Source organism: Epinephelus lanceolatus, chromosome 20, assembly GCF_041903045.1.
Source record: "Epinephelus lanceolatus isolate andai-2023 chromosome 20, ASM4190304v1, whole genome shotgun sequence".
NCBI classification, from domain to species: Eukaryota; Metazoa; Chordata; class Actinopteri; order Perciformes; family Serranidae; genus Epinephelus; species Epinephelus lanceolatus.
The window spans coordinates 6,282,273-6,301,154 of NC_135753.1; the positions used below are offsets into that span (position 1 = coordinate 6,282,273).

Sequence of the window (18,882 nt, forward strand, 5' to 3'; positions counted from 1 at the left end):
ATCTTTTATGTCTTCTGTCTTTTTTTTGATTTATTTTCTGTTGAAGACTAAAACTGTTTCAACCAAACAAACCTCATAAATACAACAATCTTAGATTACACCAGATTAACACATATACACATACAGTACAATGCATATATGTATAAAAGAGTGTGTACCTTGTTGCCAGATTGTGTATTGGCCCCACTCTCCTTTCTCTCTCAGGTTCTCCTCCTCAGGTATGAACATTCCGGTGTTTTGGTCCATCACAGCCAAAGCCTCATCCCTGATCGTCTTCCAGTTCCTTTCCAGCATCTTAATCAAAACATATATATAGTGTACATAAAAAAAACATGCCTTATATACACATACATATAAACACATACACACACTCTGACATCCTACCTTGACCAGATCAGTGTATCCAGTCTCTTTAGCCGTCCACCAGGGCTGAGCCTTCAGTCCGTCCACGTTGTACAGAGATCTCTGCCACACTGAGGCAAAATGGCCGCGTTTGTGACCCAGCTCATACCAGTAATATGCCTGGAGGTAAAGACAGACGGACGGATAATGTCATAATGCAAGACTATTATTATGAACCAACCAACGCTCTACATATACAGTAAAGGAACTCATTTAATAACTTGGATGAACACCACTTGTTCCTATATATAACAAGTAAGTGTAAAAATGTGAGGAGAGACATTCTGAGGGGCCAAAAACTACAAGCTTCAAAAATCTGCTGGTGGACAAATGTGAGTAGCCTGAGTGTCAGACTGAAGCTCCCAGAACCTTCAGTCTGACATGGCTTCCACTGAAGGCGATTTACAAGGGGGAGGGAATTTGATTTTTTCCCTAACCAATCAGTAGAGATCAACGACTCTGACGTCATTAGTATCCATGCCTCGGGGGTGCCGAAAACAAGCGAGCATTGCCCGTTTAAAATGTCTCCGTCGTCGTGACGTGCACGCCCAGCTGCGTCGCTGTTAAATCCAGTTTAGCAGCTTCCTTAATTTGGTCCTCCATTAACGCAAGTAGTGGCGAAATACCTCGATAGCATCGTTAATGTGGTCTGTAGGATCTGTAGCGGTCGCCATTGTTGCTATCCTCCCCAGTTACCCACCGGCGTACAGCTTGACATCAGCGTGGCGCTGATTGGCTAATCGCTAGACCCCCGGCGTTCATTGGTCCGTCCATCGTTTGGACGAGATAAATCACAAATTCATTCAAGTATGCCAGACAAGTAATGCAAGCCTACTCAGTTGAGCGGGCGGGGTCTATGGTCTGGAACCAGGCTAAAATGTGAGGGCTCCAAAAGTTATTGTGGCGCTTGGTCATACACCTCTACTTTTTTGTAACCAGGCATCCACTGGGCGTGCTTCACTTTTCAGGTTAACTTGGGACAGCTTTGAGGGCAAACTGCCTAAGCAGGTTTGTCAGTACAGACAATGATCGTAATGATCTAAAGGCCACAGGGACAGTCAAATGGCCTTAAGTTATTGGACAGAAATAGTTACCAATCTGGGGAAAGAGGAGTTTTTTGCCGCAGGGTGTGGAAGAACATGAGAGATCGTTATAAAAGCTAAAAAAAAACGGCCTCATGTAAAGAGTGGCCACTGGGGGAAACAAAGTGGAATAAAATAATTTAGACTTGAGGGAAAGTGACAGTAATAATTACAGCACACAAATGTAATGTTTGGCGGTATGTCAGTGTTTTCGACTGTAGCCAGTTAGCCTACTTTTTGTCACCACTCATTGTCCCAATAGTAATGTTAAGTTCATACACCCCTGGCCTTTTAGAGCATATGGCAAAGAGCAACACTTTGAGCATGAACGCCTCTGTGCATACACAAAGCTAGCTTGCCATCTATGAAGGCCTGTGCCCTGATGTCTCACGGAAGGATAAACGAAGATTTAATTTGTTCGGAATTAAGTGACAGACTTACTATGTAGGTAACCACGACTTCTGTGTGTGTTTTTATGTTACTCACGCTTTTGTCTCCGACTCTCTGCAGAGCGTCACCCAGGTGGAAATAGAAACGCCCGTCATCCGTCCCTGGTTCACCCGACTCTAGCCCCTCCTGCTCACAGAGAGAACAGCAGTGTTGTTGTGTGTTGGCGGGTTTAAACATTCACTGTAAAGAATCAGGTTTAGCTCAAAGTCATGGCTACAGGTTTAAGGATGTGTCATTTCATATGGAGGACAAATAATGACTTAAGTGTCAATAAACAAATAAATAAATGTGTGAATAAATACATAAATAAAAGTATAAATAAATGCTGACAAATGCACAAAAGCAAAATAAATATGGAAATAAACAGATTAATGCATAAATACATGACTAAAAGTTAAACAGGACATAAATAAATACCTAAAATTTTTGTTAACATTTTTGTACAACTACATTTATTTATTTTTGTAGTTCTGTGTGTTAATGAGATCTTTATTTATTTACTGATACTTCTGTCATTTTTCATCATCCATAATTTCAATCAAGTTTCAAGTTCTTTATTGTCAAATGCAAAACAAGTGGTGCATATAGTGCAGTTAAAATATAGGAATAAATGTATATATAAAAAAATAACATAAAATAGAATAGAATAGAAAATACTGTGGTGGACAAAAATATGCATCTAAACTGCTGTGCATGCAGGTAAAAACATGAAGTAGTATTTAGTATTTTAGAGGTGGGTTTACTTGCACTTTATTAACCAGGTTACTGTCGACTCTTTGCAGAAAGTTTTATAAGAAACCAGATTTCTGTAATCTGGGATTTAGAAAAACCTGATGCATCAGTTACATTTCACCTGGAGAAAAACTATGTCTTGGCTGGTATTAGCATAGTCGGGCAGGATGAAATGAAAATAACAATGACAACAATACAATAACAATATAACAATACTACATTAAAATAAATTCATTAAAAGTCAGACTCAAAACGGAAACTGACACTCCCTTGCTATATATAAGGTACGACTGCAGAATGGAAGTAGTGGTCACCTTTAAGCCTCCACAGGAGGTAGTAACAGTGCCAGAACAGTGTCTGAATGAACAAGACAGCTGGCAGGACGGCATCACGGGCAGCACGGGTGTGATGTTTTGACGACACTTTATGCATGCAACACACCGCGACAGATTTATAAAGCAGCTAAGGAACTTTAAGGGACTTTGTAGCAGCTTTATAGCACAATTTTTGTGTAAAAAGGGCTAGTGTTCCAAAGTAAGAGGCATTGATTTACTGTCACCTGGTCTCTTTAAAGCATTTGAATGTGCTAATAATGGTCCTCACAGGCATACATACAGACATTCAAATGTGCACGTGTGTGTGTTCACCTTCAGGAATGGTATACTCTCTGCTATCTTGTTCTCTGACTTTAGAATGAATCCGTAATGAACTTTAGCAAAGCCGTCACCGGGGAAAACTGCCAAAACCTGCGGGTATGGACAACCAATCAGAGATGAAAAGAAAGACAGGTGTAAAGCACCACTTCACCTCCTACCAACTCCTGTCACTTTAAAATAACACAATGAACAGACAGGTGGGTTTGGTAACGCTATCAGCACAAACACACACCTCCTCATAAACCTTCTTGGCACCCTTGTTGTCTCCTAGCAACAGGTAGGCGACGCCCAGTTCGTTCTTCAGACTAATGTCTTCTGGAAAGATCTGAACCAGCCTCTCCAGAGTCGCCAAAGACCCGCGCATCCGACCTGACAGAGACAATAATGTATGAGTGAGTTCAGCTTTTCATGTACAATTAGTCTTAAAAACACAGTCCTGAAAATGTTCTCGGTTATCTTATATTTTATTATATTATTATAGATTATGCTAGATTATAATTCTGAGTCTGTTGCCTATATGGAGGAAAGGCAAGTTTATTCATACATCACATTTCAGCAACAAGGCAATTCAAAGTGAGGAGGAAGAGGAGGAAACGTGGAGAGGAGACAAAGAGAAAGGAGAAGAGGAAACAACAAGGAGCGACAACAAGGAGAGAAGAGAAGAGGAAGCAAGGTAAACAGAGATGTGTTGATGCTTTTTTTTTTTCAAAGAGGAGAGGAAACAAGGGGGGGGGGGACAAACCTCAGACTTCAATCATCTGCAGGTGATATCACAACATACACAGATTGCTGAGACACATCATCATGTCACAGCTGCTTAGCTCAGCTGGTTATAGCAAGGCACGAATAATGCCAAGATTTTAAGCTTTTAAGTCAACACCCACTCACTATACACACACATACACAACAACACAATAAAGTCTGGAGTCTTTTTGAATAACTTTGAAAATGAATCAACATCAAAAGACTCAGAGAGAGGTTTTTGTAGTTAGCAGTAGTGTCTGTAGTAGTCATAATAGCTGTAGTATCAGTATGTGTGTTACCAAGGAACTGCTGTCTCTCAGCTCGTCTCTTCAATGCGGCTCTCAGGAGGTCAGAGGTCACATCAGGGAGCTCAGCAGCCTCTCTGTAACTGTTGATGGCTTTCTGCAGCATGTCATTGCTCCGCAGCTTCTCAGCCAGGTCGTCCTCTGTCTGTAGACACAGTAGTTTTGATGCAGTGCCAATGCAGTAAATTTACCCTGTACTGTAGTATTGTGCAGTACTACTGTGTGCAGTACCTGGGCTTTTCCATAGCGAGCGCGGGGGCTCTGTGGGTGCAGCTGCACAAGTGTCTCAAACGCTCTCAGCGCCTCCTCCAGCTTCCCCTGATGGATAAATAACAAGCAAATTAAGACTAATGAAGCAATAAAGGCATCATTTATATACATTAATGTGCCTCATTTTAAACAATCACTAAGATCATTTTATAAAAGCAGAATAAGTATTTTAAGAGTTATGTACGATCTCTGGATAGCAATACAAGCTAAGTGTACAGCAGATGCAGGTTTATGTGTTTTGTAGCATGGAGGACGGTATCAATAAATAAATAAATAAATACATGTACTTAAAATAATATATAAATAAAAGAATAAGTAATTGCTTAAATAAATAAGAAAATAAATACAGGTGACTATATGTATTTATTAATTTCTCCTTTTATTTATGCATTTCAGAATCTATCTAATTATTTTTGTATTTATTTATACATGTATTTATTTTGTATTTATTTTTTTATTACCATATTTATTTAGAAATTTTATGCCCCTATATATTTATTTACTCTTGTATTTATTCATGCATTTATTTATTTTCACATTTTTTCATTTATTGCCATATCTGTTTATACATTTTATTACCATATTTATTTATGTTATTTAACCATACATTTATTTATTTCCGTATTTATTCATTAATTTTCATATCAATTTATACATTTTATTCCCATATTTATTGACTCTTGTTTTAATTCATTTATTTATTTCTATTTTTACTCATTTATTCCTGTATTTATTCATACATTTTATGTCCATATTTACTTATTTCTGTATTTATTCATGTATGTGCATATATTTATTAATTTCTGTAATTCTGTTTTTATTTATTTATTTACATATGTATTCACACATTTTTATTCATGTATTTAAAAAAAAAATCTTTTCCTGTATTTACTCATTTTATTTATTACCCTATTTTTTATTCCTGTATTTATTCATACCTTTCGTCATACCTCTTCTTTTATTAATTTATTCCCATATTTAAAAAAAAAATCATTCCGATATCATTCTTTTTTTTTTAAATCTCTCTATTAATTTACTTATTCCTGTAATAATTCATACATTAATTAATTTATTTATTCAATCATAATGAGGTCATTTTTCGTCTTCCAATACTACAGGAGTCTGTGTAATGACTGTACCTTCTTGCGAAGCTTTTCTGCAGCGTCGATTTCTGCTTTAATGGTTTTATCAAACTTATTCAACAGTTTCGGTTTCTTCTTCTTTGCTGCAGGAAAATGAAAAAGAGAGGATAAAAGAAAATAAAAATACAGTGTGTGTGAAAATGCAACAACTACATTCTGTTTATGTTTTTGTTTAAATATTCATCAGTTTTTACCTTTTTCTTTGAGTTTCTCCTCAGGCTGTTTCTCTGCTGTTCCTGTGACACAAGAGAAGAGACTCACTTCAACATTTTAATATTCAGCCCAGAGGTCAGAGGTTCAGAGGTGGACAAGGATTTGTCTTGGCAACATGACTAAAAATAGAAAGGAGGAAAAGATCATCACTGTGTCACAAGGGCAAAATAGCTGTGTTAAAATGCGTGTTTCGAAATCAACCTGCAGCACCACAGTTCATCAGTAACAAGAAAGTTTGTTAATAAAGTTACCACTCACCCAACAAGAAGCAGTACTGTTACCAGTCATTGTATTTCTATACTTTTACTTAAATTAAGTTTTGAATGCAGGACTCTGCCTTGTAGATAAGTATTTTCACAGTGTGGTATCAGTATTTATATTGCAGTAAAGGATCTGAATAGTTCTCATAACTATAAATTCTAAACCTTGATGGTACAAAGAGGTAAAACTGTCTTCTCACTACTGGCCACTAGATGGTGGTGCTTTGCTGCTGAATGTTATCTAAGTAGTTAAATCATCTTGACAAAAAGCCAGTGTGTGTGTGTGTGTGTGTGTGTGTGTGTGTGTGTGTGTGTGTGTGTGCGTGCTCACTCTCAGCCTCAGCCTGCCTGGGTGTTTCACTCTGTGGTTCTGGTACTACTGGTGGTTCAGACTGGTTCTGTGCTTCCACAACTGGCTCTGGCAGACAGATAAAAGACACAAAACATGTTAATGAAGTTCATGACTTCTCCATGACTTTCCAGAATAAAGTCAGGCCATAAAACACTCTTCCAATGTCTGCTGATTTCTGGTTTGTTTTTCCAGAAAACCATCCTCTAAATTCCTCTAAAGTGACTCATTAACATTCACTGAATACACAACAGGCTGATTCAGGAACTTACAATCCCAAACTGAATGTAAAAACTGAGTGAGGAGCTGGATGGAGAGACAGACAGATGGCTGAAACCTGTTCAAGTTAAGCAGCATTTTCTAGATTTCCTGAACTCTATCTGAAAGGCAACACTGACACAAATTCAAGACTCTAAATTGAGGCCATGTACCTGCTTCCTGTGAGAATTTGGAGCTTGTCAAGTATTGCGCAGACTCCACTATAGAACAAACAGAAAAACAACATCAGTGACTCAGATTGGTGTCATTATCACCAACAACATACGTCACACCAGACACTGATATCAGTGATAATGTTTACATCCAGAGCTGTAGAGCTGTAAAAGTTTTATCTCTTTTTGTGACAATGTTTGATTTTGCTGCCTGTCAGATAAAACTAGCCCCAACATTTTCCATTTTATTTTTCAACCTGCATTTGAGTAAACCATATTATTAAAAAAAGCAAATTAAAATATGGTGTGAAGTTTTGCAAAAATATATATGTTTTTCTTTCTTGCCAAGACTTAAATTGTAAGATTAATATTACTCTCATGTCTGTATGATCAATATGAAGCTACAGCCAGCAGCTGGTTAGCTTAGCTTAGCATAAAAACTGGAAACAGCAGGGAAACAGCTAGCTCTGTTCAAAAGTAACAACTTTATCCTACTACCACTGTCAAAGCTCACTGATATATTTTACCTTGTTGTTTTTTATGTAAACAACTGAAGTGTAAAAGCAACACGCTGATCCAGGAACAAGAACAGTCCATCACATCCCCCCTGTCTCCTCAACAGTTATTGTTTCTTTGTTTTAATTATTTGCATTCTTTTCCATTTACTTACTTACTTAGTGCAACTGCTGCACAACAATTCTGCTGTGCAAAGGCAAAAGCCCTTAACTTCATTTTGGATCGAACATGACCTTATGTCATTTTTGGAACAATAAAGATCTGCTCTATTACATGGACAAATGTCCTAGTCTCCTGTGTTGTGTCTTGGTGAAAATATTGGGTTGTGTTCAACTTAACTACGAAAAATTTAGGAATGGCCCAGGGAAAATCCTGCAACATCACTTAAGGTTCTCTGAGGGGTTTGAGGGTTGGGAAAAATAATATTGTAAGTTTCTAATTTAAAGCCACAGTGTGTAGGATTTAGGGTGATATATAACTAACTAACTGCTTTATTCAATGAGTCTTACTGGTGTAAATCACCAGGTTTGTTTATGTTGGAGAGGAAGAGACCTCTGTGAATAATTAGGCTCCCAGTAAAAACCTCCTGAACAATGGACACTTAAGAAATTCTAACCAGGAGTTTCACTAGTTGCAATTTGCGGTCCTCACTGCCAGATGCTACTTAATCTCTGTAAATCTTACACACTGGACCTTTTATAAAATAATTAGTTTACCCAAATTGCACCTAATGTTGTGAGTTGGTAATGTAACACCAAAAGACAATCAAAGTAATTTAATTAAACACCAAAGCAAATTTTGAGTCAGTTCTACACTCTGGTGAATAAAGGTCTTTTGCCTTGTACAACAGAATTTTCCTTGGTATAAATAAAGGTTGGTCTTATCTCTAAACTGTCAATTTTCTCATCTAACTCTCAGCAGCCCTTTAACAAACTAAACTGAACAAAATAACACCAAAGTTAACGAATAAACCAAATCAAATATGACTATACTAAACCAAAATAGTCATAGACTCAACTTAATTACACTGAGCCAAACAAAACTCCACCAAACCTTATTAAACTAAACCAAACTGACTGTTAAATATCATTACTGTATGTTTTTAATCCTGACAGTGTGTTTGACTGACCTACACTCTCCTCTGGCAGCGGCTCCTCCACCAGTACTGCAACAAGAAACACATAGTACATTTACTCAAATACTTCAGTAGAAATTTGAGGTACTTGTACTTTACTTGAGTCTTTTGGTTTTGTTCTGCTTTATACTTCTACGACACTACATTCATCTGACAGCTTTAGTTACTATACAAAGTAGGGTTTTTGCCCATAGAACATGAAAATGTAAAAGCCAAAACAAACATTTACAAACTTTTCCTTTGAATATTGGTAATAACTGTAATGTATTAGGAATAATGTTAATAATTGTTAGTGATAATGTTAAACTAAATTGTTAAGGTGTCACTGTGGGCTCTGGCTCATTGTGACGAACATTTCTCACTATTTTTACAAACCAAATAACTGATTAATGGAGAAAATAATCACAAGTTAATATTTTAAAATGAGCTCCACCTCAACCAACTACAACAGTAAAACCCTGCTTTTACATTAATGCATGAGTCCCAGGAGACAGTTTGATCTTATAATATTTTAACTACATTTTATTGATTATACTGACATACTGATGGAACATTTTCAATGCGGGACTTTTACTTGTAACAGTGTGGTATTAGTACTTTTACTGCAGTAAAGGATCTGAATACTTCCTCCTCCACTGACCAGTACTGCTCTTAATAAAAGAACAATACTAATGTAGTTACTATAGCCTTTACTATAAATAGGTGTGCTGCTGGTACTATGACTACAATTGCAGTTAAAGATCCAGTGTGAAAGCTTTAGGGGGATTTAGTGGCATCTTGTGGTGAGGACTGCAAAGTGCAACCAACAGAAACTTCTCCTGGTTAGAATTCCTTCAGTGTCTATTATTCAGGTTTTGTTTTTTTTTTTACTGGGATTTAATTCATCCACAGAGGTCTCTGAAAAACACTGAATAAAGCAGTTTCACGTCAAAAATCGTTTTTTTTTTTCTGGCGGCAGTCATTGTGGGGGGCTGCTACTATGATGGCACACGCTATAGAGTCAGTGTTTGGTTTGTCCATTCTGGGCTACTGTAGAAACATGGCGGTGCAACAAGGTGATCCCTGTGGGCAAGGATCTGCTCCCCATGTAAATGGACCTGCATTTGTATAGCACCTTTCAACAGGCTTTCAAAGTCACTCAAAGTGCTTTTTACACTACGCGTCACATTCACCCATTCACACACATTCATACACTGGTGGTCGAGGCTACCATACAAGGTGCCGCCTGCTACTCAGTTTTTAACACACTCACACACCGATGGAACAGCCACCAGGAGCAATTTGGGGTTCAGCATCTTGCTCAAGGACACTTCGAGATGCAGACTGGAGGAGCCGGGTATCGAACCGCTGATTGTCCACCGATTGGTGGACAACCTGCTCTACCTCTGAGCCACAGCCGCTATGTAGATATTAATGACTCATTCTAGGGTAATGAAGCACAACGATTATATTTTTCAGGTGATTATATACTTAACATACTTATATTCCATTTTTGCCAATATATCACCCTAAATCCTACACCTGGACCTTTAATAAATCACATCCTGTTCAATATCTCACCTCCAGTTGTGTCGATGGTTTCAGCTTGATCCTCTAAAATAAAGAGATAAAAAAGCTTGAGCAAATGATTTTGAAAATTACAAACTTTTAGTAAAAGCAGAGGATAAAGGAAGAGACTAACCATAAGGATGCTGGCTGTCTCGAGGATCATCTGCAACAGACATGTAGATGTACAAGTAATGGTGTGAGTACTTTTACTTTAAAGTACTTCAACTACATTTAGCCTATAATACCTTGTAGGGATGGGCATGATGATATTAAGTAATTTCCATATTCATGAACTTGCACAAAAAAGAAAACAAACTAGAATTATAGCTGCTATGCAGCGATGGGTTGGGTCCGGGCATTTTTAGGCAATTCTGAGCAACCTCTGGAACCTAAGATGGTCATCTACCGCTCTGAGCTAATTGGCAAGTAGCAACTCAACAGTAGCTTCACAAACTGAGTAAGCCATTCACTGTTGTGTAGGAAAGCAGCCATCCGTGCACGGAAAGGCAGATTTGAAACCACTGTAAAAAATTCAGTTATTAAGACAAAAAATTGAAAATACACATATTGCATCTAGACGGCATGGAGATGTTGGTAATTTGTTTGTAACAATAGTTGATTTGCTCCATAAGTGAAAAACTGATGTTTAAAATTGCCATTTTTACATTGACTCCAATTGTTCACATTAGAGCAAAATTCAAAATGCTGTCAAAAATTTAGTTTTTGAGATAAAATTCTGAAATTTGCCACACATCATCTACCATGACTCTAGAATTTTGTCATTTTTTCATGAACATTGAAGATTTATTCAGCAAGAATTTGCATGTATATGTTTACAGTACCGTTTACAGTCAAACATTGTGATGCACTGTAGGCTCAATTTCTGATAAATCAAAAATCTGAGAAACATAGTTTGTGTAGGACAGTCTGAGTCTTGCTAAGATGCTCTGTAGCAAGTTTGGTGTCAATTGAGCAAAAATTGTGGGAGGAGATAGGTTTAAGAAGTTTTACAGTTTTTGAAAAAAACAGAGTGATGAACTTCATAATTTTTAATAGGTTTAAATGTACAAACGCTTCTTCAGTATCATGGCTACAGTTTGATGAAAGTTGTGAAGTTGTAGCACGTATGGTTGATTTATTATGAATTTTCAAAGTTTTGAACTTTAGACGCTTGCTGTAGCGCTACCATCAGGACTATTGGCTTGAGTTTACAGCTGAGGATATCTGGCATGAGACTGGACCTTTGTGCAAAGTTTGGTGAGTTTTCACCCACGGGAAGTATGATTTCCTCGGAAGAAGAAGAAGAATACCTAGGATTACAATAGTGTCCTGGCAGCTTAGCTGCCCAGACCCTAACGACAGCTAACGATGTCTAACGCTGTGTTCACATCACAACATTAGGTTTGCCATCACGCATTAGGTTATAACAAAGCTACCAATAGTTCTGCCATTATTAGATAACTAATGCTACTTACCCATAACAGAAACTAATGCTCAAATATCAGCTTGTATCAGACGTATCTTGCTATAACGCCGCATTACGGTGTATTGACGTCTGCAGGGGAGAGAGGGAGAGAGGGAGAGAGAGAGAGAGATACGAAGATTTCCTGATAATGTTTTGTATGATAGGTGCTTGTGTGGGAACTGCCAGCCCATGTCCTCAGCTGTGGAGAGCATGTGCTGCAGGGAGGTGGATGCCTTCTGGGCTCTGGTGGAGAATCTGACCCCCAGACCAGACATAACATGCCTCACACTGCCCATCAACCCTCACGCCGCCCGCTCCCGTCTCAAACAAACTGTCCAAAATGAGCGCTGCACACGACCGCGTTTATGGTCACAGGTGAAGCCGTGAAATCACGCCTCTTCACCTGCACAAAACGCACCCAGGCACAAAAACTAACTCCACTCCTTTTTCTGTCCGGAAAACAGTGGACTCGATGTCCTGACAGACTCGAGTTTGTGCAACCTGTACAAACACAGTAATTCAGCATAATCACAAATGGTGAAATGCACTATTAACAATCGAAAAAATACTAACTCACAAGTTTACTACTGCTCAGACTCACTACCACCTACTACTGCGCATTGGACAGAGGCAGGGTCAAGGACGCAGAGTCCCTCTCGTGACGTAGTATCAGGCGATGTTGAAGAAAAAAAAAAGCGTTTTTAGAAGAGGAGCTAAAAAGAGCCACTTTTTCCTCTGAATTTGTGCCCTTATGTCATGTAAACCATAATAAATTCTGAATTAACTTCTCATATGGTAATTTTCAGACAAGGTCATGTATATATTTTTTAAAAAATTTAACCTGCAAACTGCACTGTAAGTAAGTATCTGAATACAGGACTTTGACATGTAGTGGGCTATTTTCACAGTGTGGTATTAGTACTTTTACTGCAGTAAATGATCTGAATACTTCCAATACTGGAAAATAGTGAAGACTGAGTTTAACTGACCTGGCACAAAGTCATCTTCTACGTATGGCGGGAGAGGGACGGCAGCTGAAGATACAAAAACACACAGGTTAAAGCGCACTCACTCACTCACTCACTCACTCTCTCACTCTCTCTCTCTCTCACACACACACACACACACACACACATATACATACAGACACAGACAGACACAGACACACGCAAATATACAGTGATGTAATGAGTAATAATTAGTCCTGCAGCAGATGAACATGAAGTTAGAGAGAAGAGTCAGGTGATGTTTCAGACTCAAAGTGAAGCTGAGACTGAAATGTCGATGATTCAACATGCAGACATCCAAACACGGTGTGCACAACACAGCCACTACACTAACTGCAGGACCAACCTTGGATATCAGACTCCACATCATGAGATCTAGAGACTGGATCAGACATAGACAGGTAATAATAATGTTACCTTTGTGACATCATCATGTCAGCTGATCACAGTGAAGGCAAGCAGCAGGTAATGTGTGCATTCAGGCAAAGTGTTAAGCATCAATTTAAAGACTGGTGCCATAAAAATAAGTGTCTGCTATATCAACAATATGGCCTTTAGTATGTGGACACCTAAACATCTAAAAGTCTCTATTCTTTTGGTGTGAGTCTTTCAACCTGATGTTGAACCTGCTGTACATTTGATCCCATTCAGACAGCAGAGCATCACTGAGGTCCAACACTGATGCTGGTGATCACAGTCGCTTCTCCAGTTTATCCTAAAGGTATAGGATGGGACTGAGGTCAAGTTCTTCCACGCAAGACTGAGAGAATAATTTTTTATGGAGGTAGTTTTGTGCTAATAAAGGATATTCTCCAAAATGTTATATCTAAATTATCACTGTGCACTGTGGCTTTAAGATTGCTCTTCATGCCCAGAATCAGAATCAGGTTTATTGCAAAGGAATTTGCACACAGAAGGAATTTGCTTTGGTACTTTGGTGGATAACAATAAACAATGTGAGAGAGAATAAAAAATAGAATCTTAAATTTAAAATAGAAATTTCTGTCACAGTGGGTTACATTAACGCACATATTTTGAGCTAACCTGTCTGTGCATTTTAAATTTTCTCTGTACTTACATACTGCAAACCTTAGCACATACCTTGGACAACTTTTTACACATTCCTGCACAAAACTGTCCAGCTTGTCTTTGTAAAAACAGTTTTTTTCTTACATATATTTATTGACAATTTATGGAGAATGGAAACTCACTCAAACCGATTATGGCAAATAAATTTGATGCTGTTTTTTGAATCAAAATCAGAAGCAAAGTTACGGGACCAAGACCAACCCAGGAGCACAGACTCAAACCAAAAATACACTTAAGTATTTGGACACAAGGTGTCCACATAGTTTTGGCCATATGGTGTACCTGATAATACAGAACAAGCAAATAATCTGAAGCACAACCAGGAGGAAAAAAGTGGCATTCAAACATTACAGCCGCTCACACAGCATCTAAATATAAACACAGTTTAGCTGCTGCTCTTCTGCTTCATTAGTTAGTGTGAAGTATCTTTGATTTTCACTCATTATTGGTAGTCATGTGACAAACTACCTACCTTCATCATCATCGTTGTGGACAGGCAACGGGCCACTCTCTGAAACTGACAAACAACAGACAGTTTAAATTCAAGCAGTACCTATAGTGAACACTGGTCTGTTTAAAATAAAAGAAGGTGACAAAGTAGATGATATTAATTTCAAACAAAATTTAGTTTTTCTTCCCACAATATCACTCTAAGATCACCTAGAGCTGAAACTAAAAAATAAAATTTAAACACAGTTCTTGATTATCAATAATCTAAATATTATTGTATCATTAAGCAGACTTTCTAGGCCAGTGGCTTTCAAGGTAAACACTGACTTGATTACAGTCAATAAACACATAAATACAGAAAAATAATAATAATACATAAACAAATGTAAAATTAAATATGTTAATAAATAAAGTATAAATCAATACATAAATAGATAGAATGAATAAATAAAATACATAAATAAATGTATAAATAAATACAGAAAAATAAATCAATATATACATAAATGAATAAATAATAATAATTATTTTACCATGAAGCAGACTTTGAGCTGGTGACTCTCAATGTAAACAGTGACAGTAATATAAACAAATGAATGTGGGCAGGATTAACTGATATTAAATAGACAGGGTCAGTTAATCAGTACTGATTCAATTAAAAATTACTGCTGAGTTGTTTTTTTTTCACTTAAATTATGTAATTAGTATATATACTAAAATATATACACCAAACACACCTGTCTCCTCGGTTGGTGTTTCGGATGACATGGCCTCTGTTGGCTCCACCCCCTGTGGCTCTGCAGCTCGCTGAGTGGCTGCTTTAGTCAAACGTTCACTGGTTTCTTTGGTTTTTAAACCAAAAAAGACAGGGAACCCCATGCATACAAAATATAAACATAATATTTTAATTAAAAATATTTGAACTTCAAATTTGCATTGCTCATAACTTGTAATAGTTGTTAATCACAGCACTGTACAGTGTCCTTCAGTTTTAATAAGCAGGCTTGTGACATGTGGCTGTAACTAATGATTGTTGGAATTATATCAATTGATCTCTTGATAGTTTTAGTATAAACTGCCTAACTTTGTTGTCTATATAATGTCTTGAAATATAGAAAATTATATGTCAATGTCATAATGTCCCAGTTAATTTCCTAAAATTAAGTTTTAAAGAATGGACTTAATTAATGTTTGCTTGATGAATTATCTGAGGGATAAATCTTGGTTGCTGTTGGCTGAAGTGGTTTAAATGGGTCATTCATTATTTGTTGGTTCTACTGGTCTCAGTGGTTAGACCAGCAGCTCCACCCCCATCAATGAGTTAGAGTTTGTCTAAGGCCATGTTTACACAAAAAGGATCCACTGAAAACAGAATCGTTTCTCATTTTCTTTTTGAAAAAAGTTCCGCGTTTATACGACAACGTTTTGATAACAATCGCCAGCAAAAAAAAATGACCATAAACGCTGCAGTATACATGCCAGGCCAGTAGTTTGTGGTGTGTCACTTGCGCTTCCTTCTAGAGAGCGGCGATGTATAAACAAACAAAATGGCAACCGCACGAACGTTTGTCTGGACGGACGGCGAGGTGGAGTTTCTACAGTTAATCTACACTATGACGGGGAAGCATTGATAAATTCAACAGGGTGAGCAGCACAAGCAGAGCTCGGGAGTCCGCCATTGTTGTTGTGATGGTCGACTTTCTCACGCATGCCTAGTGACTGGAACCGTACTGCGCATGTGCAAAAAGTCTCCGTTTTCAGAGGAACTGCATATTGCAAGTTTAAATGACAACAGAGATGATGCCGTTTCCAAAAAATTGCACTCTGGAACCCGTTTTCAAAACGTTGCGTTTTCAGGCACCCAAAACGCCTCTGTCGTGTAAACAATGGGCCAAAACGCAACTAAAGTTTACCATTTTCAGTTGAAATCGTTGTCGTATAAACAGGACCTAAGAAGCAGGTTCTTTAGTATAAAATACACTACATTACTACATTTCATGTGCCAACAGACAGTGGTGAGAGAAGTGCTCAGATGTAGCAATATGACAGTGCAGCAATACTCTGTTACAAGAAAGATTCTTGCATCTTAGTTCACATTTTATTTAAGTATGCGTTTTTTTTTTAATTTACTTAGTTACGACTGATTTTATGTGACTGTTGCCTTGTGTGTGTCAACCTTGTTGTTGTGATTGTTGTTTTTATTGCTACTGCGGCAGAATCAATTGCCCCTCGGGGACCAATAAAGGTCTTGAATCTTGAATCTTAAATCTTAAGTAACAGTACAAAAGTTTTAGCATTAATATTTACTTAAAGGACTAGTGTGTAAGACTTGAGATTTAGTGGCATCTAGCGGTGAGGACTGCAGATAGCAACCAGCTAAAACTTCTCCCACATAGAATTCCTTCAGTGTTCATCTTTCAGGAGGTTTTTACTGGGAGCTGAATTATCCACAGACGTCTCTTCCTCTCCAAAACAAACCAACCAGGTGATTTTAAACCAGTAAAAACACCAAACACTTAATTTTTTAGACGCTTCTTGTCACCAAGGAGCTTTGAACTATGGTGGCTGACGTGAAAACCACAAATGTTCTGGGCTACTGTAGAAACATGGTGGGGCAACATGGCCATTTCTGTAGACGAAGACCTGCTCCCTATGTAGATATAAACAGCTCATTCTTAGGTAACAAAAAAACAACAATTCAAATTTTCAGGAGATTATACACTAAGGAAAACACACTTATTATATTATATTCCATTTCTGCCAATATATCCCCTTAAATCCTACACACTGGACCTTTTAAGTACCAAGACTAAAAGTGGTCATTATGCATTTATATAAGGGTAGCTTGTGAATTCCCCATTTTTAATCTTGTAGTTTTTAGTTGATTATATTTTGTATTAAAAATCTGAGTCTGCAAAGTAACTATGATACTAAGATAAGTAATTAAGTACAATATTTCCTTCTGAAATGTTTTGGAGTAGAAGTGGAAAGTAGCTGAAAATGGAAATAATCAAGTAAAGTACAAGTACCTTTAAATCTGACAGTACTTGAGTAAATGTACTTAGTTCCTTTCCACAACTGCTAACAGACAGTTGGTTGTAAGTGTGGAAGTGAAGCAGGGTGGAGCTGATTAAGATTCAGTGTGTCTGTGTGAGGCTGCTTTGTTGGTCTGACGCAGATCTGGGATCACAGTTCCTTTCAACAGAGGTCAGGTGAGGCAAACATGCCCTCAGGGCTGAACTCACAGGTGGGAATGAGGTGAAACACTGATGGGGCGGTTTTCTCGGGTATCAGGTCAGTGTCAGCTTGTTTGTCTGAGAGACAACAGACAGCAGACTCAGGGGACTGCTGTCACTGTGTGTGTGTGTGTGTGTGTGTGTGTGTGTGTGTGAGAGAGAGAGTCCTCACCTGTTTTCTCCTCAGGTGAATCTCCGTCATGCCTTCTCTCTGCCACCTTCAGCCCTGTTCAGTGGTTCAAGTTAAAAAATCAGACACAATGGCACATGCACACAAAGACCTTCTTTTCAGAGTTTCTTCACCGACAGTATGTCCTTAATTTGGGATACATAGCTAAATAAAAACCAAAATAAATAAATGCTCAGTACATTAGCATTAAATACATAACTTTTCCTCATACACTTAATCAAAAACAAGTGACCAAGCAGTTACTGGGAAGAGAACTTAAAGGTGACAGAGAGTGAGCCCTAGACCGTACATAAAGACAGACAATGTGTCTCCACTCTCCAAAATATCCCAGATACTGCTGCCACTATCTTGTGATGGTGGTGTCATTTGAAGCCAGCCAGAGTCTGTGCAGTAGTGAAATTCAGCAGTATCAAGTTCCCGCCCATACACCCATCTGACCAAGTGTGAGCAGTGCCAGGGTTTCCCACAAATTCATATTTTTGTGGCGGCCCGCCATAACATCTGCCTCCACAAATAGAGTTGGGTCGACTTCCCATTAAACCCTTAAAGGAATACTCCGACGATTTGGGAGTTATGCCCTTTCCTATCATTTTCATAGTAAGACAACATGATCAATATCTTTTTTGTGTCTGTACGTCTAGTGGCTGGGTCTCAGCGGTTAGCAATGCGGCTTAGCTTAGCGAATACAATTGAAGTCTATAGGGGGTCAGTAGCCTGCTCATTAAAAGTGAACAAATAAACATTGCAGAAACCCTGAAGCTGGCATTTCTGCACGTGCATTTACAATAAACATGTTTAAACATTAATTTGAAAAAGAGAGTCCTTTTTAGTCGTTTTAGAAGAAGTTTGATACATGGAAGTATAGTGTGTTTACATCCTGCGCGGAGGGATAAACCGGTGAGCAACAGCTACAGCTGGCTTTGGGACAGGTGCACTAGGTCACTCGGTAAAAGCAAACAAAGAGACGAAAATGCGCATTATAAAGCGATATTACTCACTCGACTGAAAGCTACTGAGTTTAGAATAAATGTGTTAAAATGTATTTATTTTCTCCTAGTCCTTATTTTAAATAGGTTATAAAAAAAGATCGATAATTATCCTTATCGATCAATATGAACCAGCTATATCGTGATATACTTTTCAGCCATATCGCCCAAGCGAGCACACAAATTGGCACAGACAGCTGTCAATCACAAGCCATCACTACATA

At 38.0% G+C, this 18,882-nt stretch overlaps 1 protein-coding gene across 13 annotated transcripts in view; it reads right to left on the reverse strand.

The window, feature by feature from the left end:
* Window positions 1-18,882, reverse strand: part of LOC117265014 (aspartyl/asparaginyl beta-hydroxylase) — a 55,192-nt gene that overhangs the window by 5,326 nt on the left and 30,984 nt on the right. For 2 of the 13 annotated variants that reach the window (XM_078162929.1, XM_078162926.1), the window contains 19 exons: window positions 17,655-17,708; window positions 14,984-15,088; window positions 14,269-14,313; window positions 13,054-13,089; window positions 12,690-12,734; window positions 10,369-10,398; window positions 10,248-10,280; window positions 8,682-8,717; window positions 7,037-7,084; window positions 6,588-6,674; window positions 5,978-6,019; window positions 5,781-5,866; window positions 4,603-4,689; window positions 4,366-4,516; window positions 3,555-3,691; window positions 3,314-3,412; window positions 1,971-2,060; window positions 385-522; window positions 159-294 (listed from right to left, as the gene is read on the reverse strand). In XM_078162929.1, coding sequence (XP_078019055.1) covers window positions 159-294; window positions 385-522; window positions 1,971-2,060; window positions 3,314-3,412; window positions 3,555-3,691; window positions 4,366-4,516; window positions 4,603-4,689; window positions 5,781-5,866; window positions 5,978-6,019; window positions 6,588-6,674; window positions 7,037-7,084; window positions 8,682-8,717; window positions 10,248-10,280; window positions 10,369-10,398; window positions 12,690-12,734; window positions 13,054-13,089; window positions 14,269-14,313; window positions 14,984-15,088; window positions 17,655-17,708 — 1,485 coding nt within the window. The remainder of the gene's footprint in view (window positions 1-158; window positions 295-384; window positions 523-1,970; window positions 2,061-3,313; window positions 3,413-3,554; window positions 3,692-4,365; window positions 4,517-4,602; window positions 4,690-5,780; window positions 5,867-5,977; window positions 6,020-6,587; window positions 6,675-7,036; window positions 7,085-8,681; window positions 8,718-10,247; window positions 10,281-10,368; window positions 10,399-12,689; window positions 12,735-13,053; window positions 13,090-14,268; window positions 14,314-14,983; window positions 15,089-17,654; window positions 17,709-18,882) is intronic. The other 11 variants (XM_078162936.1, XM_078162933.1, XM_078162927.1 and 8 more) reach the window with 10 other exon arrangements.